This window comes from Alligator mississippiensis, chromosome 3 (genome assembly GCF_030867095.1).
Source record: "Alligator mississippiensis isolate rAllMis1 chromosome 3, rAllMis1, whole genome shotgun sequence".
In the NCBI taxonomy this organism is placed as follows: domain Eukaryota; kingdom Metazoa; phylum Chordata; order Crocodylia; family Alligatoridae; genus Alligator; species Alligator mississippiensis.
The window spans coordinates 153,678,656-153,703,882 of record NC_081826.1 but is presented as its reverse complement, the minus strand read 5'-3'; the positions used below and the strand labels follow the sequence as shown (position 1 = coordinate 153,703,882).

Here is a 25,227-nt window from a genome sequence, read left to right as displayed (position 1 = left end):
CCCCATTCCTAGTTATTTTTGAACCTGTACATCAAAAAAGATTAAACGGGGACAAGAATTCTTCAAAACCTGAAAAGAGGTCCCAATACGACAAATAATTCGCACACAGTACAGCTGGCCCCACAAAGTACACAATGCTGGGTTCTAATCTAGCTGTTACAACGCAAGGAAGACTTTGGCATCACTATAGACAGTTATCTAAAAGCCATCAGACCGATATGCAGTGGCAACCAAAAAAGCTGATAAAGTTTTAGGAAATCATTAAAAAGGAAATTAAAAATAAAACCAAAAACATCACACCACTATACAAACCCGTGGCATGCTCACATCTCAAATACTGAAGACCAGAATTGCACACGACCTCAAAGAAGATGTAGCAGAATTGGAAAAAGTACATAAAAGGGCAACCAAAAGTGATCAGGCATAGAGTAACTGCCAAACCAAGAGAGACTACAAAGGCTAGGACTCTTCAGCTTGGAAAACAGAAGGTTATAATGGGGGGGAGGGGTATGACAGAGGTAGGGGGTGCACCAATAAAGATTTTTTGGGCCAATATCAATGGCTGGTTATTAACCAGCCATATTAGCCAATACCGATCTAATTGCCAATATGCAGTCCAGCAGCTTAGAGAATAGCTTCTGGCTGGTAAGTCTGTAGTGGAGGAAGAGGGAATGTGGTGGCAGATAGAGGCTCCTGCGGTGAGCAAGTGAGTGGGGCTGGGGCTAGAGCAGGCACTGCCTAGCCGAGGCAGGGTAAGGTGCAGAATGGAGCTGAGTGGTTCATCCAGAGAATGCGGGGGTGGGAGGGTGCAGCGGATCCTGTCACTGCATGCACCCCTGGGGGAGGCATGGGGGGGCGGTGCTCCCCAGATCTGTGCACAGGGCAAGGGCAGGCTGCCACTGCTGGCTGGGGCTGTGCTCAGGGTGGGCAATGGCACTGGGAAGGGGGGCTATAACATGGCCCATGGCCACTCCAGAATTCACCATAGCCCACCCTGTAGCCCCGCCTCCTAGCGCCAATCGCTGCCCACCCCAAGCACAGCCCTGACCCAGCCCCACACACTGGGAAGAGCCAAGCACCGCCCTCAGCCCCAGCCCACAGAGGTAGCCCACCCTCTGCTTATACACAGTTTCAGGGGGCACATGCCTCAGAGGCTGGATCCATACCCCTCCCTCCCCCCACCCCCTGGACAAGCCACTCATGCCTCCATCTCATGCCTCACCCCACCAGAGCAGCTCCAGCCCCTCCCTCACCACAGGTGCCTTAATCTACCCCCCCCCATGCCCCTTCCCTCCCCACCAACACACTTACCAGCTGGATGCCGCTCTCCAAGCTGCCAGGCTGGCTGTGTTCATATGGATCCGTATATGGTTTCACATGCATGCAGCATTTATCAGAGACATTATCAGCCACATCAGCCAAAAAAAGCCAACTGCCAATAATATCTGTTTTCCTTGTACTGCTGCTGATACAATATGGATCAATGTATCGGTGCACCTCTAGATAGAGGTCTATAAAATCATGAAGGGTGTGAACAAAGTCAATCAAGAACAGTTATTCATTAAGTCCCAGAATACTAGAACTAGGGAGCACCTACTGAAAATAGGGACTAGACAAATACATGGCCAACAGATCTATTAATAGCTATTAAACAGAACAATTAGAAATATTTCCTCTGGCATCTCCAAACCAATGATGGTGGATGCCAGGGAGGTAACAAACAGGGATGGATTACTCTAAATATACTTGGTTCAATACTGTCCCTGCAAAGCATTCACTCCTGCCACTGTCAGATACAAGCCTATTTGTTACACACAGGGGGACTGTGGGCCTGGGCCCGCACAGACAGTGTGATTGGGCCCCTTCTGTTGTTAGAGGGGACAATTAAGTGTATACTAACAGAATTCTTGGGACAACTAAAGAGGAAAACAGGAATGAGAGTGGTGGTCATAGATTAATAACAAGGGTTCCAAGGGGAAACACTTAGCAAATCACACCAGCTAGTGCCCACCAGCCCTTGGATAAGTCCAAAGAGCCAGAGGACACCATCCAGTGCAACTCTGGCTGAAGACGTGCAGAGTCAGAGGCCCTCCTAACCAGAACCTCCCTCCCGATTAGACAGAAAGCAAGTTTAGACAGAGCCAGGAGGAGATGGGTCAGGAGGTCCCAGGACTTGGTGGGACCACAGATGGAGAGTACATAAACAAAAAAGGTACAGGGAGAAATGTAACCAGACCTCCTGAAGAAGCCATAGAGGGACTGCAGCCTGGCATATGGTTGGCATGTGCCAAGGTCTCCTTCTAAATGGCAAAAGGGGCAAGTATGGGAAGTGCTTGTGAAAAGTGAGAGATACGCCCATGGTGATGGCTCTGTGGAGGAGCCACCAGCTGAGGTCCCCAGTAGCTCACAGGATGAGGGTAGAATACAGATTGATCCACTAGGGACCAAGGGTGTCTTGCCACTTGGTGTCTGGGTAGGACACAAGGATGAAATGGTAGAGCATGCAGACCAAAAGCAGGCAGAGCTGGCAGCAATCGATTTGGACCCCAACCTCCTGAGGTGATAGTGGGGAGTGACATGGGGCTTGCCAAGATAAGGGCCCACACCAAAGGTATTGGAAGGCGGGAAGGAAAGAGGCAGTGCCCTCGCACAGGACTTACTGGGTGTAGGTAAGAGCAGTGTCCAACAGGGAAGCCTTAACTTCTTGGAATAAGAGGGTTGGACTAGATGATCTCCTGAGGTCTCTTCCAACCCTAATTTTCTATGATTCTAAGTGGCATGTCACATACAGCATGGGTAGCTCCATGATCCAGACCAACAAGACAGAGGGATCTACCCACTATCAGAGACAGGATACTGAACTAGATGGACCACCAGTCTGATACAGTATGGCACACGTTCTTATGAGTACCGCTGATATTCCTGGGAGCCTGAGTGGGGCATTCAGTTCTCAAAGCACGAAGTTGCAGGTTTGAAGCACAAGTTGGTGATCGTAAAATACTTTCTGCCTCTGGGTGCTGTAATAGGAAGCTGTTTTTGTAACTGACAAGCTTTTAAATTTGGATGCCTCTCTTTAGGAAAAATTCAACAGTACAGTGACTGGGTTCTACCCCTCACCTCCATGGCCTTGTACATGTTAAGGATTTGTTAGATTCTCCTACATGTCAATTTTTCCCTACTGCCACCATCAATAGAAGAAGTTACTAAAGTTATCAACGTAAACACAACCTATCAGGAAAAATGCTTTAACAGTTGTTCCTGGTCTGGACAATTACATCTGTCTTTGTTTTTTTGGGGGGGGTTTTTAAAGACTTAATTCACAGAATTGTTCACTTGCACAGAAGGGTGCCAACTTCCCTCCAACAAAAAAGCAAGGGATAAAGCTATCACATACAGTAACTGTTGTCAGTACAAATATGGCCAAAGAGGTGAGCTAAGAAATAGCTACACAATCCAAGTGCTCTACCTGAATGTCACCTGCAATTTCTTTTATTTGCCATTAAAATAGCTGATTGTAAAAAGGAAAATACTGAGCATGATTTTCATAAATGCTCACCCTTTCCCACAAGGCACTGAGTCATCTCAATTCCCAATGAATACAAACAGAACATACCGAAAGCTGTGGCAAAATGATACCTGATCTCGCTGCCATTGAAGAAAGCTAGTCAGGTGACCTGGAACTTCAAATACAGTCAATGGTCACTTGGATTTCAGTGTCTCAATAGGAAGGGCAGTATAAAATAGGATAGGTTTAAAAGAAAAAACATAAAGATCAGATTCTGTATTTTTTTAGTATTTAAAATAAGGCTCACTGATCATAGTTATTTCAGCACTCACGAAAAGGCTTCTTAAAAATGGTTTCAGAGCTGAGAGATCAATTCGTCTCTTAGTAACAAAACAGGAAAGATGTTCAAAGGTCAGAAAATAATTCCTAACTTAAAGTCTGGCAGGAGCAGGAGGAAGAAACTATTTACAATCCTCAGTGCATCTACAAAAAGGATATTCCAGCATGAATATTTTACCCAGGAGAAATTTGCACGCTCATCAGAAAAATGCCAAACATCTTCTGGTGTCAGGGATGTATTTGATGCTTTTGCAGGCAAATGGCTTTTGGACAAGTTTAGAAAGATTAGAGTAAGAGCTTTCAAAAGACAGCTTTCAGCAAGGTTGCTTTATGCCTTGTTACTTGCACAGAGGTCAGATGCAAAGGACACATTCGTGTAAAACTTGACTCTGGCAAGTTGTTTTTTTTTTTCCCTTTCCGAAAGGAAAAAAAAAAGCTGGAATGAGAACCATCTGAGGGGCAAGCCTATGTTTTATTCATGCTGTTTTTTTCTAGTTGCAGCAATGCAAATACTGCATAAATCAGGGTCAGCATTAATTTAGTTACATTGTTAGCAGAAATAAACCACAGGTAAGTCCCTAGGCCCCAAGTTTAATTAAGATACCATAATATATGGTGATTGCCAAGTCATTGACCTGAATACACTGAATTTTAAGCTGCAGTTACAAAAAGCTAAACCTCTAAGAAAAGCTAGCACAAATAGGAAAGTGCTCAAAGTGATCTAATTAGTATTTTGTCCCCAATACAAGAAAAAAGGCCAGTACCAGAACTGTTTAAGTATGAAAACTTTCTTCCTGAACTAGAACTAAACACCAAAGATTTATTTTTCAAGTAGCTTCCTGCCCTTTCTTCTTCCTTATTGTTCCCTAGATGTTAGTACAATAACCCCTTGACTGGAACTTTACAGAATAAGCCGTAACAGCTATATAAAAAACTTGCCATTCAACTAGCCCTTTGAAAATATTTTACAAGTGTTATACTCTGTGACAAAACGATGGCAGTATTGTTTGAAATGGAGTAGCAAATACTGACGCAAGACAAAATTGGAACTTACATTTTAGCTGTTTTCAGTTACTGATCACAACCTGAAAAATTATCCTTTTTGGCTGAATTTTCCATGCTTGGACCAAAGCCAACAGTAATTAAAAGTTATAAGAAGATCTAATTTGCCTTTGAATAATAAGTCAGCAACAAAAAACACTTTCCACTTTATTTTTTGTTTTGGGGTAGGGAATTAGAAACCCCTTCGCCCACATGATCAAAACAATCCAGTTTGGAGAACTGAAACTTTCTTTAGTGGCTAGCCACCAAAAGTTATAAAGGAAAAAAAGAGAGAGAGAGAAAATTACATATGAATGGCTAAGTATCTGAGGCACTAGAAAACTATAGAACAGAGTAAATGAAAAAACAGCTACAGCTTGGGAACTTCTTCTCTGTGAAAAAAAGGAGACCTAACACTAAATAAGGCAGCAAGGTACTACTGAAACCCCACTTAGCAGCAGCAACAATGTGCATAAACTCACCCTGCAGCTATAGAAATATAATCACAAAAGTGTTCAGATTAGCATTTTAACCTTCTCTTCAAAAGAGAAAAAAAAGAAACATGGATGTTAATACAAGACTACAAGAGTTAAAGCTCCATGAGCTCTATTAACTCCTGCACATTAAATATAGGCAACCTTACTACTGTTGCAAAAAGTGCAGTATTTTGTATCAAACAAGTGCATTTCAAAGCAGATACACGTGTGACTCAAAAGGAAACTGCAGACAATAGCAGTGCTAATCTTCACCGGGCATTCCAGGCAAATTAGTTCCTAGAGTCAAGTTATTGTACAGTCAAATCAAGAAGGTATTTCTGCATCTGACCTCTGGCAAGTAACAAGGCACGAAGCAGCCTTGCTGACAGTCGTCTTAGGATATATATTGCCCTGGTTGTTAGATCAGCAGATAACCAAGCGTCTCTTCTCAGTCCTCCCCATTATACCAGACTTTTAAGATTAATTTGATAGCGTTCCTACTTGATAGGACAGACATCAAGGCACAGACTTGGTGAACAGCTGAAACAGTTGGCACAAAAAGCAGTGTATTTTGTTGCCAGGCCAGGACCTTGGATGTTTTCATAGCGAGCTACATTTTTATGCATCTCTCGTACCCAACTCCATCCCCACAACTCTGCAGCTGCCCCTAGGCAGGGTCGGACTGTGAAATAAACTCCCTCCAGAGGTGGTGGTGCAGTCACCTACCCTGAAGGTTTTCATGACAGTCACCTTGCTAGGGTCACCTAACCCTAGTTGTCTTACTGGGTGGGGAGGGGGGGGGTCTGGGCTGGATGATCTGCGAGGTCCCTAACAGGCTATGTATGAATCCAGCCCTCCCTGGAGCCGGAACAGAAAAGCTGGGGTAGAAATAAAGCGTTTCAGTCGTATTTTAACTCTTCACAGGAGCAGGGAGAGCCAGGCTCTCGCTGGCCGCCGGCAGCAGATGGCAGACCGCTCCGGCCCAGCCAACGAGCCCCTCCACCAGCGCCGGCAGGAGCCCACCCGGCCCGGCCCCCGCCCCGGCCCAACGGACGCGGGGCGATCGCTCCCTGGCCGGTCACCCCCCGGCCCAGCCCAGCCCGAGGCGGGCCGTGACCCCGAGGTGGGGCAGGGCGGGGCAGCCCCCCGCGCGCACACAAGCCGGGGCGGGGGCGGGCCGGGCGCGGCCGCTCTCACCCTCGGCGATGACTCGCTTGATCCGCAGCTTCATGTCCCCCAGCTCCACCGTCTGCCCCACGAAGTCGTTCTGGTCGCGGCTGGCGGCGCCCAGGGAGCCGGGCCCCGTCAGAAAGTCCAAGGCAGACTGCAGCAGCGACATGGTCGCGCCGCGCCGCGCCGCGCCGGGGAGCGGGGCTAGCGCCGGGCTGCTGCCGCCGCCTCTTCCGCGAACCTCCAACCGCACTGATCCCTGCCGGCCACCGTAGCTAGTCAGCCACTTCCGGGAGGCTGACGTCATTTATGACCTCACTGCACCTCCCGGCAGCTATGCCCCACCCTGGGCACGAGGGGCTGGAGCGCGGGTTGGGCCGAGGCCGGCGCCGCTGCTGCCCCGGGGTCCCGCCCGCGCATTGGGGGCGGGGCGCCTGCATCTCCTGCCCGCCCCCGGGAGGTCTGGCCTTGCCGGTGCCCGCGCTCCCACCCGCAGCCATGGCCGAACCCACCCAGGGAAGGGGCTATAGGCTGGAGCTGCCCCTGACGCTCCTGCCCGCCTCCTTGGCCGCAGTAGGAATTTGCTCCGAAGAATGAGTTCAGAAATCAGTCCCCGCCGCAGACCGCACCCGGGAGATCCTGTCACGCTGCGGGGGCCCAGGTGGCAGGTTTCCAGCCTCGTTACGTGCAGGCAGAGCCCGCGCGTGCCAGCCGCGACAGTAAGTGCAGCGGGATACAAAACTGGGTCTCGGAGCGAGGTGAGCTCAAGGGCTCGATCGTGGGGGGCCGGAGACTGCAGCGCTGGGCCCCCAGGCCCAATCCTCCAGCACACGGTTCAGTCCTACCTGCAGGTGGGCCCTGCGAGGCTCAGCTGGCCCGTGGGGCCAAAAGCTGAGCACCACTGCTCTAGACGCTTGAGCGAGCTGGACTTGCCAAAGCCCCACAGCAGCATCTCGTTTATTTGATTTATTTTCTGACAACTGAGCCAACGTACCTTTCGTTGCAGAAAGCACTTCTCTTTCTTCCTCTGTACACACTTTTGTTACGTTGGGTAACATCCACACAAATGTGGATTTTTCCATTAGGTTTCAGTACTGGTCTGCAAGTTGATGAGTTTGGGAAATGACTCCCATCTTCTCAATCCTCTTTAATTCTTCCTTGACTTCTTTTTTGCAAACAAATGGGGATGCGTGCAGGAGCTGTCAGAATAAACAGAGTCAGTGATGGTGCCAGTGTCTGTTTGCCTGACTGCCTCACACAAACCTATGAAAATACAGATATTGTATGGTTTGTCTGTTGCTGTTAATCAAGGTCAAATTTCTGGAGTAGGCAGAGACCTTGTATTTCTGGCAACTCCAGTAGGTGAAGTGTTAAGCCTCGTATCACATCGTAGGTTGTGGCAGTTTTCTCTCATTTTTCCAATATCCCTTTCAACTAGCCAGAAACTTCTAATGTAGCATTATTTACCCCAGCTCCTCTGTGGGGGCTTCTTGTACTAGCATCCATCTAGTGTTATTACTGCTAGTCCTCTGTAGTAGTGGGAGCAGAGGACCACAACTCTATGACTAGGGGCCTAATGAACTTGAGGCAGGTGTTGGCCAATTTTGTGTGCAGATCGCGGCAGCCATTTTGGCCAAGCACAGCAAGCCCCTGATGGAACAACAGCCACAGTGGCCCTAGCCCTCACTGTTGATTGTCTGTGAGGGTGGTCCATCATGTGGCCCCTCCCCTTGCCATTGAACAGCTGCGAGGCCTGTCCATCATGCCACCCTTCCCCCTTGTGGATTGCTGGCGGTGGTGAGGCTGAATGATGCACAGCCCTGGCAGCCAATCAGCGGTGAAGGGCGGGGATGACAGCCATCTTGCCCTGCAGCTGTCCTTCTTCCCTTCCCTCCCCACAGTGGGCTGCACAGCCCAACCACAGCAGCCATGAGGACGGCTGGCTCCCCAGAAAGAGACAGCATTTTATTCTTGGTAAGTTTTTTGTTTTTGGGGAGCCTGCCAAAAGCCCAGAGCCTGGCTGAAATCATAGTTTCCAGGAGAATTGCAAAACTGTGATTTCAGTAGGTCACTACCTATGATCACTCCACATGGCTCAGTGAGATGGCTGCCCTCTGAAAGGGAGTGGGCACTGACTTCTAACCTGAGCCTTTATTCACAACTAGCCAATTGCCCATCAAGAATGATGGGCGGGGGTGTGGGTGGGGACAGTGGCCTGCATCTGGCTACCCCCCTGCACCTTCAGGGCCGGGCCTGCTCCCCCTTTCCCCCACTCCGCCATGGGGCCAGGCCTGCCCCACCCACCCTTCCCGCCACCATTGCGGGGCTGGGCCTGCTCCCACCACCCAACCTCCCTGCCACTGTTTCAGCGCCGGGCCTGACCCCCCACCAGCCCTTTGTCCATATTCCCCTCCGTACCACGTGCCCCTTCCCCCATGTGGGGGGAAATGGTGCACAGTCCAGGGAGAAACACGGAGAAGGGGCACACTGTGTGGGCGGAACATCGGTGAAAGGACCTGTGGTGTGGGGGGAACACAGGTGGAGAGGCATGCTGTGCATTGGAGAGGCGTGCACCATGTGTGGGTGAAGGGACACATGGAGTGAGGAGAGTGCAGGGAAAGGACATGGGAAAAGGAGCACTCCACATGTCCCTTCCCTGTGCCCGCCAAACTGCATCCTTTCTCCCATATTCTGCCCTCCACCCTTTCCCTGTGCTCCCCCTACACCACAAGTTCCTTCCCCATGCTTTCCCATGCACCCCCTGCTTGCCACATGAGCCACTTTGGCTCCTTCCAGCGCCATAGTAGCTGCTTGGCTAGCCTATACTTTAATATACTATGAGAGGTTATTTCCCCCATGCTGAAGAGGAGGAAAGACCTCATCTTATTTGAATAAATATGGTATCCCTATGTAGTCTATAATTAAAATTGCCCCCAACTTTTTTTTTATAAGATTTCATTGCAGTTGCTTAGAGGGTGGGCAGATAAGAACAGGATGGGTTTCAACACTGACAAGTGCAAGGTACTGCACCTAGGGAGGAAGAACCAGCAGCATACCTACAGGCTGGGGAACTCCCTTCTCATCAGTGCAGAGGCAGAAAAGAATCTTGGAGTTATTATTGATGCCAAAATGAACATGGGCCGACAGTGTGGGGATGTGGTCAGGAAGGCTAACCGTACCTTGTCATGCATCCACAGATACATCTCAAGCAGGTCCAAGGAGGTGATCCTCCCCCTCTAAGCGGCACTGGTCAGGCCGCAGTTGGAGTACTGCATCCAGTTCTGGGTGCCACACTTCAGAAGGGATGTGGACAGCATTGAGAGGGTCCAGAGGAGGACCACCCGCATGGTCAGGGGGCAGTAGGGCAGGCCCTACTAGGAGAGGCTAAGGGACCTGAACCTAGTGGCTGTTTACAAACTAGTCAGAGGGGACCAGCAGGCATTGGGGGAGTCCCTGTTCCCCCGAGCACTACCAGGAGTGACTAGAAATAACGGTCACAAGCTGCAGAGGGTAGATTCAGACGAGACATCAGGAGACGCTACTTCACAGTCAGGGCGGCTAGGATCTGGAACCAACTTCCAAGAGAAGTGGTGCTGGCTCCTACCCTGGGGGACTTTAAGAGGAGGCTAGATGAACACCTTTCTGGCGTCGTTTGACCCCAGTACTCTTTCCTGCCATGGCAGGGGGTCGGACTTGATGATCTGTCAAGGTCCCTTCCAACCCTACAACCTATGAAACCATGTATGAAAATGTGAATGCCAGATGTCTGCTTCAAGGCAGTTTTTCTTTCAGCCAGAGGTGTAATCCTTTTTAAAATAACAGGAAAATGGACTGTTTCATGCATAGTAAAAAAATGTTTTCTGGAAAAAATCTGTAATCTCTGTGCTTTGGACCAGGGATTTGAAATTTGTCAGACCAGCTTGGTAGCCTTTGCATGAGGAATTATTCATATTTGGCAAAGGAAAACGAGTTCACCCATTAGAGGTGCACCAATACTGATGTACACCCGATAGGTCCGATATCAGATCCTCACCGATATAAAGAAAACCAGAGAATTGCCCATCAAGAATGACAGATGAATTTCGATTAACGAAAACAAACAGATTTGACTTTTTATATTATATAAATTAAATATTTATAAAACTTAAATAAAGTAGGCTGAGCATTTGAAGATACCAATCCCTTCCTGCACTTGCTCTTGTCCAGCGGGCTGGAGGCAGATCTGTCCATGCTGCCATCCAGCTGCCACCTGCATGCCTCTTTGCTGGGCAAGGGCAGGCGAGCTCCGTGCCTCGCAACAGCTGCCCACGCCCCAGGGCTTCCTCTGCGCTGCCCTCAGGCACCTCCTTCCCTGCTCAGGGCTTGGGACAGGACTGTGACTGCTCACCCACTGCCTCACACCTCTGCCCAGCTCACACTTTTCCTCAACTGGCCCCTCCCTCGGCCCCTCCCACCGTGCTGGGTTCGCCCCGGGTGCCTCCTTTCCTGCTCAGGGTTCAGGATGGGGCTGCTACTGCTGGCCTACTGCCTCATGCCTCTGCCCAGTTCCCAGTTTTCTTCAGCTGCCCCTACCTCTGCCCTCCCCATCATGCTGGGCTCCCAGCACCCTTCTGGGAGGAGCTGAATAGAAACAGCCTTGGCCCCTGACTTTTTCCCCAATTCTGGAAGTTGGGATCATCCTGACATGGTTGCTAAACAAATGCTAGGATTTAGTAAAGAAACTTCTCTGAAGACACAAATGTTCTCTCTCTTACAGTTTTCAAGCTATTCACTCCTAAAGAGTGTTATGGACAGATGAACATACGAACTATCCCCCTTTACATATAGAGAATTGGCTGTATCAGAAATCGGCCTGATGAGGCCAGTAATTTGGCAGATAAATTCCCATGCACGTATGCAGCCACAGCGCAGCATGAGGGCAGTGAGGAGCAGAGCCCAGCAGCTTGGAGAACTGTGTGCAGCTGGTAAGTCTGTTGTGGTGGAAGGGAAGAGGGTGTTGGGGGGCAGATCAATGCCCCCCATGGTGAGGGAGGAAGTGGGGCTGGGGCAGGTGCTGCCCGGGTGGGGTGGGGCACGGGACAAAGCCGTGACTCATTGAGGGGGGAGGGGGGAAGTGTCCCCCGGATCTGCGCGGGGCTGGTGAGCTGCAGCTATGGGCTGTGCCAGGCTCTTCTTAGCAGTGGCTGGGCTTGGGGTGGGCAGCAGCAGAGCTGGGAGAGGGGGTGGGTGGCTTCAGCAACCCGAAATTTTGCTATAACCCCTCCAAACCCCCCTCCCAGTGCCGCCACCAGCGGCCCAGAGCACAGCCCCGGCTCAACACCCTGCCTCCACCCATGCACCAGGAAGAGCCAGGGCTGCGCCAGGCGGGTGGCAGCAGCACTGGAAGGGAGGTCTATGAGGGGGCTACAGCAAAATTTGGGGGGGCTGCAGCCCCCCCACAGCCCCTTTCCCAGTGCCACTACCACCTGCCCCAAGCCCAGCCCCTACGAAGAAGAGCCTGGTCCAGCCCCAGCCCACCTGTCTTGCCCCATGCAGACCCAGGGACCACCCCCCAGCCCACCCCTGTGTCCTCCCTATCACCCATAATTAAACAGCTCATTGGCGCTTGACAGCCAAATTGTTTAAAGACTACATAGGAACTGTGCCTGCTGCAGCCTGGGAATAAGTAAAATTCTCTTTACAACTGATGCTCAGTGTGGCTGCAGGCTTCTATGGCACAAGCGTACCAAAACTGATTTAGGGAGAATATCACGTTTGTGCCTTCAGTGCCCCTCTGCTAGCGCACAGCTAGTGAAAAGGAGAATTTGGCTTGGCTTGAAGGCAGAGTGGACAAAATGTTCTGTTGCAAAAATGTGATAGTCTTTAGTGGATGAGGCAGGGATCAGCAGGAACAGACAATATGTGACCATCTCTCTCATTTTCTACATGTTCATCTTACAGCTGTCATATCCATTTGCCAAAAATGCACTCAGAACTACAGCCAGTCAATAGAACCTGTATTATATATAAGTGCTATAATATGCAAGCCTCTGTGAACAATTAGGTTGTAGGTATCTCAGTTAGAGGTTACTGTTGACATTCATCTGTGCCTCAGTTTCCCATCAGTAAAATGAGGTTGATACTGTTTCACATCATAGAGATGTTTTGAAAATTAACTATTTTTTTCTGTAGCAGCTCTTAGTGATGAGCACCTTTTAAAATGCCCACACACCAAATGCCCTGATGGAAAATATGTAGGAGACACCAAACAACAACTGCATACCAGAACGAACGCACACCGGAAATCTATCAAAGACAGAAACACCCAATTACCGGTGGGGGCACATTTCTCACGGGAGGGCCACTCTCTCTCCAATCTCTCAGTCCTGATCCTCAAGGGAAACTTACACAACACTTCCCAGAGACGAGCCTATGAGCTCCATTTCATCAACCTCCTGGATACTAGAGATCATGGACTAAACATAGACATTGGATTTTTGCTACATTATAATCTGCCTGGCAAATGACTCCCCAGCCCAGCCCCTGGCTTGTTTACTTTTCATTCCATTCAGGAAGAGCACACACCAACTGGTGAAACTTCCTTAGCCTGATGAAGGGTTTTTGAACCCGAAAGCTTGCTTAATAACTATTCTTCAACTATTTGGGTTGGTCTAATAAAAGATATCAAATTCACCCAAGGAACCTTGTCTGCCTATGTCCTTAGACCAACACGGCTACAACCTACACCCCTGCACACATTTGAATGTTATTTATTCTACACAGGTTATTAATCATCCACATCACTAGCACTTGATCCCCTTTTAATGTGGCATTATCAAAGATACTAACTTATATCAAAGGTGGTTCCTTCTCTCATCTTCTCACCAGGAGCAAATTTGTCTGCACAGCATAGTATTTGTTTTGCCAGGAGTTGGGTTTTGAGCAGGTTTAAGTATGCCTTATTCTTGAAGCAGAAGGTGGGGATGTTTGCAATTGACCTTAATTACCATGACAGATCATTCCAGAATTTCAAATTGAGTACCAAAAAGGTTATTGTCTCCTGGACAATTAGGTTTATCTTTAGAAATTTCCACTGTGCCAGAAAAGTGGAGTTGCTACCTTCAGTCTATGTGGTAGAGCTTTAGGGAATTGTTTTAGATATGCTGAAGATGTAGATACACAATTACTACAGAGTAAGTTGATTTTACTCCATAGTAAAAGTGGGACATGCACACGATGCACAGCCTTACTCTGGAATGGAGGGGGAGCGGGTGCAGGGAGGACTTTACACTGGGGTAGTTTACCAGAGAATAGGTGCTGTGTGTCCAGTCTCATAGTCAACTGGACACTTTGCTCAGTGCAAACAGGTTATTACCTACTCCCCTGCTTCCTAGACATGAGGAACTATAACTTGCATCTGTTTACTCTTCTGGCACACACATGTCTCATTGTATAATATAGAAGAACTTAATTATTCCTTTGAGTAATCTGCATTACTATTATGGTGGATCAGCCTTGCACTTGTAGGTAGAAACTTACTACGGCATAAACAGTGACAGAAACTGAAGGTTCTCTCTAGGCAGTGCCCATGATAAGACACACATGAAGCAGATGTGCAAAGCTATTTTACTTTTACATCTGGTCAGTGAACAGGAAGAGCAGGCTGGCCAGTCATTACATGCAGTGAAGCAGTTCACCTCCAACTCATTTGAAATTGGTGACATCATGCACCAGTACTTGGCTCAGTGTCAAAGGGGATGTACTTGCTCCACAGTTTTTCCATGCCTTGGGTTGCAAAATTAATTCTCAGCCAGTTAATTCCCTTTCCACTGGTTAAAAGTGGTTTCTCTATTGTTCAGGGAAAATTTTCTGTATTAGCTTACAACATGGTGATAATTGATGAAAAGAAAAAAATGTTATTTCACATGAGTAAAACTTAATCTCTTAGTAGTTCTTGAATGAAAATTTAACTGTTGCTTTATAAATTAACATTGATTTTTGTTTTCAGCCACTTGCACTAGTATAGTGCCAAGTCCTCAGAATATTTTTTATAACAGGAAAACCTTCATGGTTTTAAGACTTGATTAGATTAAACTAATTTAGTTCAATTTTTACAGTCAACTAAAATTTACATAGGCCAAACCTGAACTGTTCCAGCCCAAAAGAGAAAAGGTTTAAGGGAGTGAAGACTAGTGTTGGAAAGTAAGTCACTTATCAGCTTGTCACAGAAGTGTATGTGTAAAACTTGCAGAAAAAGATTATTTTTTTACAATTTCTTAGTTGGGCTAATAAAAGGTATCATCTCTGAACCAGGAGTTCTAGAGTTTTGCATTTCTTTTTGTCTCAGACCAACATGGCTACCAGATACATCCCTGAAACATGGAAGATGCCGAATTTTAGCCAATTTTGTATTTAAACTTCATCACTGAACAATAAGAAAGATTTCTACACCTCCCTGTCTGCCATCTGACACCACCAAGGAAAGAATCCTGCCTTATCTGCACATCAAAGAGCAACTCAAAGACACTCTCATGGACCCAGAGGAACAGACTTCCACCTTCAGCTTCCTCTGCAAAAATGAAGTTATTTTCTACCTATGGGGACTTTTTATCATTAATTTTCCCTGAGCCTGAGGGAGAAGGGCATTCATGCCCACAAGCTTGCAGAAAAAGATAATTTTTTTGTGATTTCTTAGTTGGTCTAATAAAAGGTATCATCTCTGAACCAAGAGTTCTAGTTTTGCATTTTTTTGTATAAAACTTAGACTCATGTTACAAGCAAACTTAAGTAGATGTTGTCTCATAGTTAAGTCATATATAGGTAACAACAGGCAATATCATAGAGTAGGTATTTTTCTTAATTTCTCTGAATCACCACAAGTGATTAAATGTGTAGGGCAAAAATTCCTTTTCTGAAGGAAAAAAGTGAAGAGATGCAAAATCTAATAAGCATGTATTAAAATCCAGCAGAAAATGTCATTGTTTTTTACAATGTAAATGCAATTATGTTCAATGCATATATTCTTCAGTTACAGAATGTCATCTTATTAAAAAATGAAAAAAAATATTTCTACTTTGGCAATTTAGAAGTTGTACCTTCTCATTCTCTATTATTACAAAAGACAGATTCTGAAAAATTTAATAAATGAGTTTTTTTGGCATTTCCCATGTAAATTCTTCTCTTCCAAAGTGTCCATAACATGCAGTCTGTTGATAGATTGGCCTCTTCAAATCCAGTTCCCTTAATAAAAAGGAAAAAGAAAATTTATTTTTAAGACTAGGCCCATGTGTAATGCATTGTCTGTCTTTGTGGAGTAATATGTTTACAATTATACCCCTTAATCAAGGGGCAGATTTTAATTGACCATGCAGACCAGGGGTGGATCCAGGGGGTGCAGTTGTACGAGCCCTTCACCTTTTCTTACTCTACTCTAACTTCGAAACCAACTGCTTTTGGCAGTGACAACAGCATCCTATCCAGGAACCAGTGAGGGAATCAATTGACTTCATGGCTCATTATCGTCTCCCTGATTCCTGCTAATCTCTCTCTACTCCACACCTATTAATGATCTTCTCGCCTTTTTAATAGTCATGATGTTCCACTATTCAAACTATCCTTTCTTCTGCAATTCTGCAGTCTGTAATGTTTTAGCTCCAGCTAAAAACCTGAACTCAGGTGTGCTAGTATGAACTCAGATGTAGAAATGACTGTCAGTGAAGTATTGGAAGCATTCCCAAAGATGCTCAAAGGCTAAAATTTGTTTTACAAATCTGAATTAGACATGTACATCTAATGATAATGACTATAGGACTAATAAAACAATATATTTTGATTATTTTTGCTTTGTTTGCTGTGTTTTTTAAAGTTTTTATGGTTTAGCACATCTAGGACCAATAATATACTGGGATTTACATCTTCTCTTTGAAGGGCCTTGTTCAATTGTAAAACCTGATCCAAAGACCACATAAATAAATAGGAAAAAATCCTATTCATTTGAACAGGCTTTGGAAAAGGCCCTGATTTTTGAAGAGGATACAACATAAAGACTGAGCAACAAGGAAGAAAGATTCAAAAGACTGATTCCTCATTGATAGGAATGGATGTCAGTGCTGTTCAAGAGAGTTAAAAAGGCTTGTGAGAAAAGAAAAAAGTTAACTTGGATTTCTAGATTGACAACATTACTGCTATCACCTTTGATCCTCATCTCTCCTCCCCTTCTTTTACTTATTATGATAGTTTTGTCCAGTTCTTCAAGAAAGGGCGGTGGGGTATATTGGGTCCTTGAAAAATATAGCATTAATTCAAACTTGGAAAATGATCTGGGTATTATAACAGAAATCAGTGGTGTCATTTGCCAATAAACAACTATCCTGGAAAAATCAAATAAGAATTCTGGTTGTACTAGCAAACTGACTATTCTGTGTAATGTGCCTATGGAAGTGCAGACTAGGGATCCTTGTCACTACCGTGGGAAGGATTTTACTTTGGAGATATAACAAAAAATGCCAACCTGGATCTAAAAAAATGTCAACTGTCAGAAAATCAGGAAGGGTCCTTGTTTTAAAAGGTAGTACATAAGGGTTGATCTTGCTCAATAGATCTGCTAACTATGTGAATTCAAAGTTAAATGTTGATTGAAACAGAACAAGATTTAGACAGATTGGTTGAATGTTTCTTACCTAAATGCTTAACTTGTTATAGTTTTGCTACAGGTAGACAGAAACTTTAATCAGACTATTTACAGGGGAAAAAATTTACTACTTCTGTTATATGTTGAGTTTTTCTTCAGAGGCAGTATGCATGAAATTCCAGACACTGTTTATTTATCTTCAGACTGGAATCATGAAAAGTGCCAGATTTAAAATAAAAACAATTAAAGCAATGTTTTCAAAATTAAGGTAAGGATTGCTGAAGTTTATACTAGCACTTCAGACAGATAAGGGAATTATTTTAAGGTAGCATAAACATAAATCTAAGGGTGCTGATGGACATGCAGCTTCACGCTGTAACTCATGGCACTTTGCAGGAAGTGCCATGAGTTACAGGGCTCCCTGTCACCCAACAGATATTTGCTGTTGGGTCTGGGGGTTGTAGGATTGAGCTCCAGTTTGGAGAGGCTGCATATCTGCAGCCGCTCTCCCTTGGCCCCACCTCCCCTGCCCCCCAGCTCCCATGCTGTCTTTAGAATGGGGGGGGAAGGAAGGGGAGGGAGCTTGGTTTGGGGTTGGCCTAGCTTGTTTTGGAGAGCAGGGCAGGTAATTTGGAGCCCTCCCTCATCTTGGGGGGCAGAGGGGTGTTCCAATCTACTGGCCCACTCTCCAGCACAGGCTGGGCAAACCCCAGACAGAACTCCCCCCCCCCCCCCCCCAAAGGCAGCACTCGGGCTTGGACTGGGCTATATCAGACCAGCCCTGCTCCTGGCACGTGCTGACAGACATCAATGATGCTTCGCTTTGGAGCATCTTCATCTGAACCCTTACATAATGAGAGTTCAAATAGTGGCACGATCAGGCATTTTTCAAGCACTCTTCTGTCAGGGCACAGTTGTAGAGCACTGTCAAGGAGTCAATTATGCAACAAATGTAAGTTCTGTCTGCACCCTAATAGTTGAGATACAACAAAGAATCTGTTGAGTTGGTTACCACAGAGTGTGACTGGGGGAAAAAATATTAGGAACAGTGAACAGTTAGTCAACAGGCTTCATGGGATACAACAATGATAAGGACAGAATCTTTTGTTAGGGTTTTTGTTCTAGACTACTAATTGCATCTTTTCCTCCCTATGAAACCAGTTAATTGGAGTCTCCATTTCAGACAAGTAGCAAGCACAGAAATTCACCTCCCTAAAGTGATTATGGATGTTCTTGCCTTACCTTCCTATGACTAGCAATATCATGTATTAGATTTCTACTTTCTGAATACACAAGATATTATTCAACATGAGTGAAGACAGTCTAGTCAACAAAGAACCCTTTAGACTTCACTGAGGTTACTTGTGCAGCAGGGGTATCAGAAATGGGTCCACAGCAACAATATCATATTGGGGCAGCCACCCAAAAAAGGATAGAAGGCAGGGAACCCTGATTGGAAAGCATTCCTATCAGTGTCATGATTCTGGGATGCCCTTCAGATAAACTGGAGAGGTAAAAGCACTAGGAGCCCAGTTGCAGATGCTATCAGGCAAGCCTGATTACACCACAAAGAAATTGTGCTAAATTTGATTTACTCTTGGACAAATATGCTACAACTCAGTTCACACAATGCACTGCATGGCCATGGTTAGAAACACATGTAAGCTATGTTGTGTGGCCACATGGTGTAGCAGAACCAAACTGACACCAGCTTATAAACTGGGTAAAATATGTAGTATAGAGTATTATAGGTAAATGGAAGTTTTAGGTCAGAGGTGACAAACATCCAGCCTACAGCTTTTGCCTTGGCTCTATTTACAGTGGGTGAAACCTGCAATGCTGAAGCCCCAACAGCAGCACAGCTTCTTCCTGCAGGAGCAGCCAAGCACACAGGCATGACCTGTGGCGCTGGAGCCACAGCGGAACTACTGGAAGAAGTCTGACACCATAGTTTGTTCCTGCGGCAGCAGGCAACCACCAGTGGTGTTGGGTTTCTTCTGTAGTGTTGCTGGAGCTTCACCACTGCAGTTCTTATCAGCTTAGCTGCCAAGTACCCAGGAGACAGCAGTGGCACTGGAGCCCCAGCAGTCACAGGAAGAAGCCTGGCATGGCACCATGGTTTGTTCCCACAGCAGCAGCCAAGTGCCCAGGACGCCAGGCCTCTTCTCACCAGGTTTTGGACCAGTTGGAACAGATACCACATGCACTGGATCCAGCATGAAGGTGAGGGTCTGTGGGCCAGATCTAGACTGTGGGGCCAGATTCATGCCATTCATCCAGCCTGTGAAACAGTCCTACGCCACCCACCTGGCTAGCAGGGCCAGTTGAGTTTGACATTTCTGTTTTAAGTTACAGAGCAATATGATTTGAGGACCATTTTGTTGCACAGTCAGTATTAAGTGGAGATACAAAGACACCACTACTGGACTTTTTTAAAGGCCATTCCCTCTGGTATATTGTTTCAACAGAAGACAAACCTTATGATGATGCCAAGACGTAGATCAAAGTTTTTCTGCACAATGTCAAGCAGTTCTTCTTCTGATCTATCTGAAGTACCATAGTGGAACACTGAGATAGCTAAAGGATGGCTCAGACCAATAGCATAGGACAGCTGTAAAACATACCCATCAAGAGAAGTTAACATAGATTGGAATTTTTACACAGAGATCTATCTAGCTGTAGTCTTATTTGCAATACAGACATTTCCCCTTAAGACATTTGTTTTGATATTCCATTCCTGCATGCTCTTGCTATGTTTTGGCCTGGTTTCTGCCTCCCATCTAAAACATCTGCCACTCTTAGTAAGGTCCCTAGATACTATCATAATAAAGTGAAAATTCATTGTCCACAAAACAGGACTCTGAAGGGGATTTACAGTGAGTATAACTAGGTATATACCTTTTGTATACTTATGATGTAGAAAAAAGCAGGGAAGATTCACGCATCACGCTTATTGGCTCAACAGTGCTACGCTTACTAGCACCACAGCCGAAAGGGACTTGGGAGTCATGATTGACCACAAGATGAATATGAGCCACCAATGCGATGTCATAGCTGGTAAAGCAAGCAAAACTCTGGTTTGCATCCATAGATGCTTCTCTAACAAATCCCAGGATGTCATCCTCCCGCTGTACTCGGCCTTGGCGAGGCCGCAGCTGGAGTACTACATCCAATTCTGGGCTCCACAATTTAAAAAAGATGTGGAAAAGATTGAGAGACCCCAAAGGAGACCCATGTGCACAATCAGAGGGCAGGAGAACAGGCCCAGTGATGTGAGGCTGAGACCCAGGGACTCTTCATCCTGGAAAAGCGCAGGCTCAGGGGTGACCTAGTGGCTACCTATAAGTATATAAGGGGTGTACGTCAGGATCTTGGGGAAAGCCTGTTCACCAGAGCGCCCCAAGGGATGACAAGGTCAAATGGTCACAAACTCCTCCAAGACCGTTTCAGGCTGGACATAAGGAAAACTTCTTTACTGTCCGAACCCCCAAGGCCTGGAATAGACTACCTCCAGAGGTGGTACAAGCACCTACTCTGGACTCTTTTAAGAAACATTTGGACACTTTATCTTGCTGGGATCCTTTGACCCTAGCTGACTTCCTGCCCCTGGGACAGGGGGCTGGACTCAATGATCTTCCGAGGCCCCCTCCAGCCCTAATGTCTATGAATCTATTAATTTGTTGTTTCTGCTTTTATTTTACATAACTCTTGATTACCCCATTTTCTTTAGGTGAAATGCCATGCAAGTGAAGCCTAAATATTAAGAGAAATGCTTATGGTTCAGATTATTAGAATTCTTGCATGATTTTTTAATAAAATATATTTCTATATATATAGAGAGAGAGAAAGTTATATACATATAAATCCTCTACCATAGGCTTTCCATCACACCTCTTAAACCAATCCAAGGGTTTTTTTTTACTGGAAACATTTTACTGACAACCAAAGTATACTTCTTTACTATACTTGGTTTTAAATCCCTAAATCTGAGCCCAGCCTTTCTAACTGGGGCCTTGCAAAATAGCTACATTTGCATTATGTAAAATATATATCAATAAAAATGTGTCAGTAAAAAAAGTGGTTGTTGGTAAAAAGTTTGCAGTTTGTGAGTAAAAAAAAAATGTCTTGGGTTGGCAATCCTGTATTCAGGCTATGCTGTTGTCCTCATTACCCATAAAGGAAGGCAATGAAAATGTATATCCACAGATTTCCAAGCCAATAAGAATTACCAGCAGACCCTTCTGCCCCTACCCCACACAGCCTGCATAATATTCCCCAGAAGCTCATTTAAAATGCATTTTTTTTAAAAGATACCTAATATTTTAAAAACTTCAAGTGATGATGTGCCACCTCCCTAGACAAGCAATTCAAATCTTTAATCACCCTCCCTAATAGAAAATTGCATTTTATTTCAAGGTTGAATTTATCTAACTTCAGCTTCCAACTGCCAGATCCTTTTATTGACAGTGAAAATCTCTCCAGAATTCAATCTGCATTGTGTAAACCCAGCAGTACAAAGTGATCAAATTGCCTTTCAACCTTCTCTTTCATGAGCTGAATAAATAAGACTTATAGGATAAAGCTTGTTTTTTACAATCCCTGGATAATTTGCATGGCCTCCTACAAACAGAGGTCAGCAACCTTTCACTAATAGCAAGTTGAACTAATGCAGCTTGATTCTAATGTGGGCCAGAGGCAGCAGTTATTAGATATTCTGCTAGTAGGTGGCATATTCTCATGGAAAACTTACTAAGGGCCTCATCACAGGTTAATTTGTTATAGTTGCATGTGTTAGGTTGGTGTCACACATTCACTGGCAACAGTTATGAATCATTGGGATGTAGTGACCTATTAAAGGTAGGACGCCTTAAGGAGATAATCCTCACCTGAAAGGGAACAACACTGCAACACTAAGAGGGCACTTAGCACATGCTAAACTCCTTGAATATGTTGCTGCTTGAGTTTTAACTGCACTTTGTAAGTATTAAGTTGTATGAGTGACACCATCCAAAAAAGCAGGCCATATAAAGGTTTTTTTTGGCAAACTTGGCAGACTGGAGAAAATCTCTGTGGGCCAGATTTGGTCTGTGGGTCATAGATTGCTGAACTCTGCTCCTTAGCATTATGGGCCACTGCAATGAAATCTTATCATATAAAAATTATTTAGAAGTTAAGATCAGAAAATCAAAAATTAAGAAATGGCAGAATTATTGCTCCCTATACAACCTAAAATCAACTCCTTTGCATTACATTCCAGCTTTAAATTACATGATCACATATTATTTTTCCCTACAGGATCCCTGCTTCAGTGCACAGAAGTCATGGTGCTTGGAAAATGAATCAGAATTGTGTAGCAAATGAGGGAATTGTCTGAAGGACTTTGGTCTCATGTGCTGCAAAAGCTGGAATGTGCATAATGGCCAAGGCAGGGGCGCACACAAACAGAAAGGAAATTTCATAGCTAAGATACCCGAATTTCCCCATGGAAAACTGGATTCTATCCCTGCCTCTTAAAACTGAACTGCTGTGATGCTAGGCAAGTCACTTCAGACAAACTCCTGGTAGTCAGCTGCCAACTTAGTTCCTCATTTTTCAGGTTGCACCACTTGTGGTCAGATTTACAGTACTAAGCACATACTGATGTCAGCAGGAACATGGTGCTAAACAAACTGCTACAATGATGCTAGTTACTTTGAAAAACTAAACCTTGGACACTTCTAATTAGACATGCAAAAAGTCATTACTTTTGAGAAGGCTGACCTTAATCTTCTCAGTTACCTAGCTTTAAAACGGGGATAGCCTTACCTCATTTCTGAGTGGTGTTGTGAAAATAATTTATTAATGTTGGTGAAGTCCTCCCATACTATATGAGGGTGTGGGCAAATGAACTGTTAAAGCACTTTAAAATGATAATGCTTTAAAGCAGATTTGCTGCAACTGTTTCATCTGTTCACTGTAAGTAGAAGTTAAACCACTGTAATGTAAAACCTGTTTCCTTCAGGCTTAAAATAATATCAGTTTAGTAAGGTGTGTACAGCAGTGCTCTATGCATGTTTTACAACACTAATTTAGAGCACTTTTTATAGAACTATAAAGTTACAGTGCTCTTAAACATAACAGAAGTGCAGTGTTGGGAGTGGGGTGGTCTCTGAGCCTCTCTGCACTTTCCAGGCTAAGAGGTACTCTGCAGTCTCCTAGGGCTTCTCCACTGGTCAGAAATTTGACCAGTGTACATAAGTTATTTAAAACACTGTAGTTGCTGAAGTGCACTCCAAATGTAATAATACCTCATTTAATTTAAAGCACTGTACCCATTTTTAAAGTGCTGTAAAGCCGTGCACTTCTGATGTCACAGCAATAAAGCATTTTAAATAGTGAAAAAAGGAACTGATGTACACACCTCAAGAAGAGAAATGAAACAGTTACATCAGTTCAGCTGATGCATGCTCCCAAATAGAAAAATGGTTTTTAAATGATTTAGTGTTACATTTGTCCACAGTTTCAGTGTCACAATATAGCTCATGAGGACACTAATGATTCTGTAATTACTGCAGGATTTGTATGGTGTGTAAGAGATACGGTCTTGGACCACACACCAAAAAATGAGGCAAAAGAAATATCCACTAAGTGAACATTATCCAGACTCACCAATGAATGAGGTTGGGATCCTGTGGGGGAAAATAGAACAAAATCATATAATTAAAAACTGTGATGAATGAATTTGCACAATGGAGCTGAATCAAGGTTGTAGGGACAATCTTAATTCTGGCATTTCCTATTTTCTTAATGCTTGACTTTGCTCTCCTAATATCCTTCTAATGTGACAGGTTATTTTTTTTTAATCTCAAAAACAGATTTTATCATATGGCAACATATTGATTCTTAGAGACCCCCAGGATATTTAGATAAACAGACTTACTACTGAACGTAACAAATTACTAGTAGGATTCAAAGGATTTCTTCTGTGTGGACCAATCATTACTGACAGCAAGAGACCTTGTGCTATTGGGGTTTACAGTATTTGCTAGACAGCAGAGAATCAGGAAATCCATGTTCAATTAGAGCAATTGTTCTCAACCTTTTCAGACTCAAGGCACCCCTCAGAAAAGGAGTTCAAACTAAGATCTGGCATTTTTTTGGTTACAGAAAAAAGAATAGAGTAATTCTTCTGTTGCAAAGAATTTGGAAAGACCACAACAGATCAGAAAGGTATTAACACTATGGATTCCTGTTTGAAATGTCTGGGTTTATCTTGTGAATCATGTTTTCACACTTAACAGTGCTAACATCTTGTGATGCCCTGTGGCATGCTTGAAAGTATCTGAAGGCACTGTCATGTCACACTGGTTGAGAATCAGTGAATTAGAGGTATTACAGGAAGGTATTCTCTAGAGCAGGAGTTCTTAATCCCCTGGCTGCGGCCCACTACCCGGCCATGGCAGGTTGGCTGCCAGTCTACAGCCAAGTCAGCTGCTGGACCGGAGCAAACCACGGCCCATCAGAGCTGGGCACAGAGACTGTGGCTTCTTCCGCAGGGCCCACGGTAGCGCAGGGTTTGGCCTGCCCCCGCCCAGAGGCAGCGGGTATCCTTACCTATCTTCCAGCCAGAAATTCCAGCCACAGTTGGCTGTGACTGCTGGGCCATGGTTTGCCAGGCCGCGGCCACTTCCAGGCTGCAGTTTGCCGGGCCATAGTATAAAAACTTTGGGAACCCCTGCTCTAGGAGGTCACATCATCTATCCCTGAATACCCAACATGTTGCTTGTCCCTCTGTTTTGCAGCACCTTTCTACATATTGCCTTACTGCACACTTGTAGCCCTACACTAGCTCTTTATGAAGAGGGTTATTCACAAAAGTGCTACTACTAGCTTTCAAGAACAACAGATCAAGTTTCTGGCACTTCTCTCAATCTCCCCTCTCCAAGTTCCAAGCAGGTTTCTACAAGCTCTTGTCCCAGGTCCATTTTTCTATAATAATCTCTCAGCTTCAGAGATGTTGATTTCAATCTACCCATCCTTTCTCTGCTCCTACTACTTTCTCATTCCAATCAGGCTGCCTTCTCGTCCTCTGAATTGCCTGGGTAACA

General features: G+C 45.2%; 2 protein-coding genes and 1 long non-coding RNA gene across 6 annotated transcripts in view; 1 reads left to right on the top strand and 2 right to left on the bottom strand.

The window, feature by feature from the left end:
• GAK (cyclin G associated kinase) overlaps positions 1–6,853 on the bottom strand; it is a 126,462-nt gene extending 119,609 nt beyond the window's left edge. For both annotated transcript variants that reach the window (XM_006259256.4, XM_019490721.2), the window contains exon 1: positions 6,559–6,853. In XM_006259256.4, coding sequence (XP_006259318.2) covers positions 6,559–6,838 — 280 coding nt within the window. In that variant the 5' untranslated portion in view covers positions 6,839–6,853. The remainder of the gene's footprint in view (positions 1–6,558) is intronic.
• Positions 6,854–6,938: 85 nt separating this feature from the next.
• LOC106738720 (uncharacterized) lies at positions 6,939–15,240 on the top strand. The gene is made up of 3 exons (XR_002091293.2): positions 6,939–7,250; positions 11,288–11,495; positions 14,858–15,240. It is a non-coding gene; the product is annotated as an uncharacterized LOC106738720 (long non-coding RNA).
• Positions 15,241–15,445: 205 nt separating this feature from the next.
• The window catches only part of LOC102565716 (S-adenosylmethionine synthase), a 49,521-nt gene continuing 39,739 nt past the window's right edge, over positions 15,446–25,227 (bottom strand). For all 3 annotated transcript variants that reach the window (XM_014596165.3, XM_019490728.2, XM_014596164.3), the window contains 2 exons: positions 19,618–19,751; positions 15,446–15,750 (listed from right to left, as the gene is read on the bottom strand). In XM_014596165.3, coding sequence (XP_014451651.1) covers positions 15,648–15,750; positions 19,618–19,751 — 237 coding nt within the window. In that variant the 3' untranslated portion in view covers positions 15,446–15,647. The remainder of the gene's footprint in view (positions 15,751–19,617; positions 19,752–25,227) is intronic.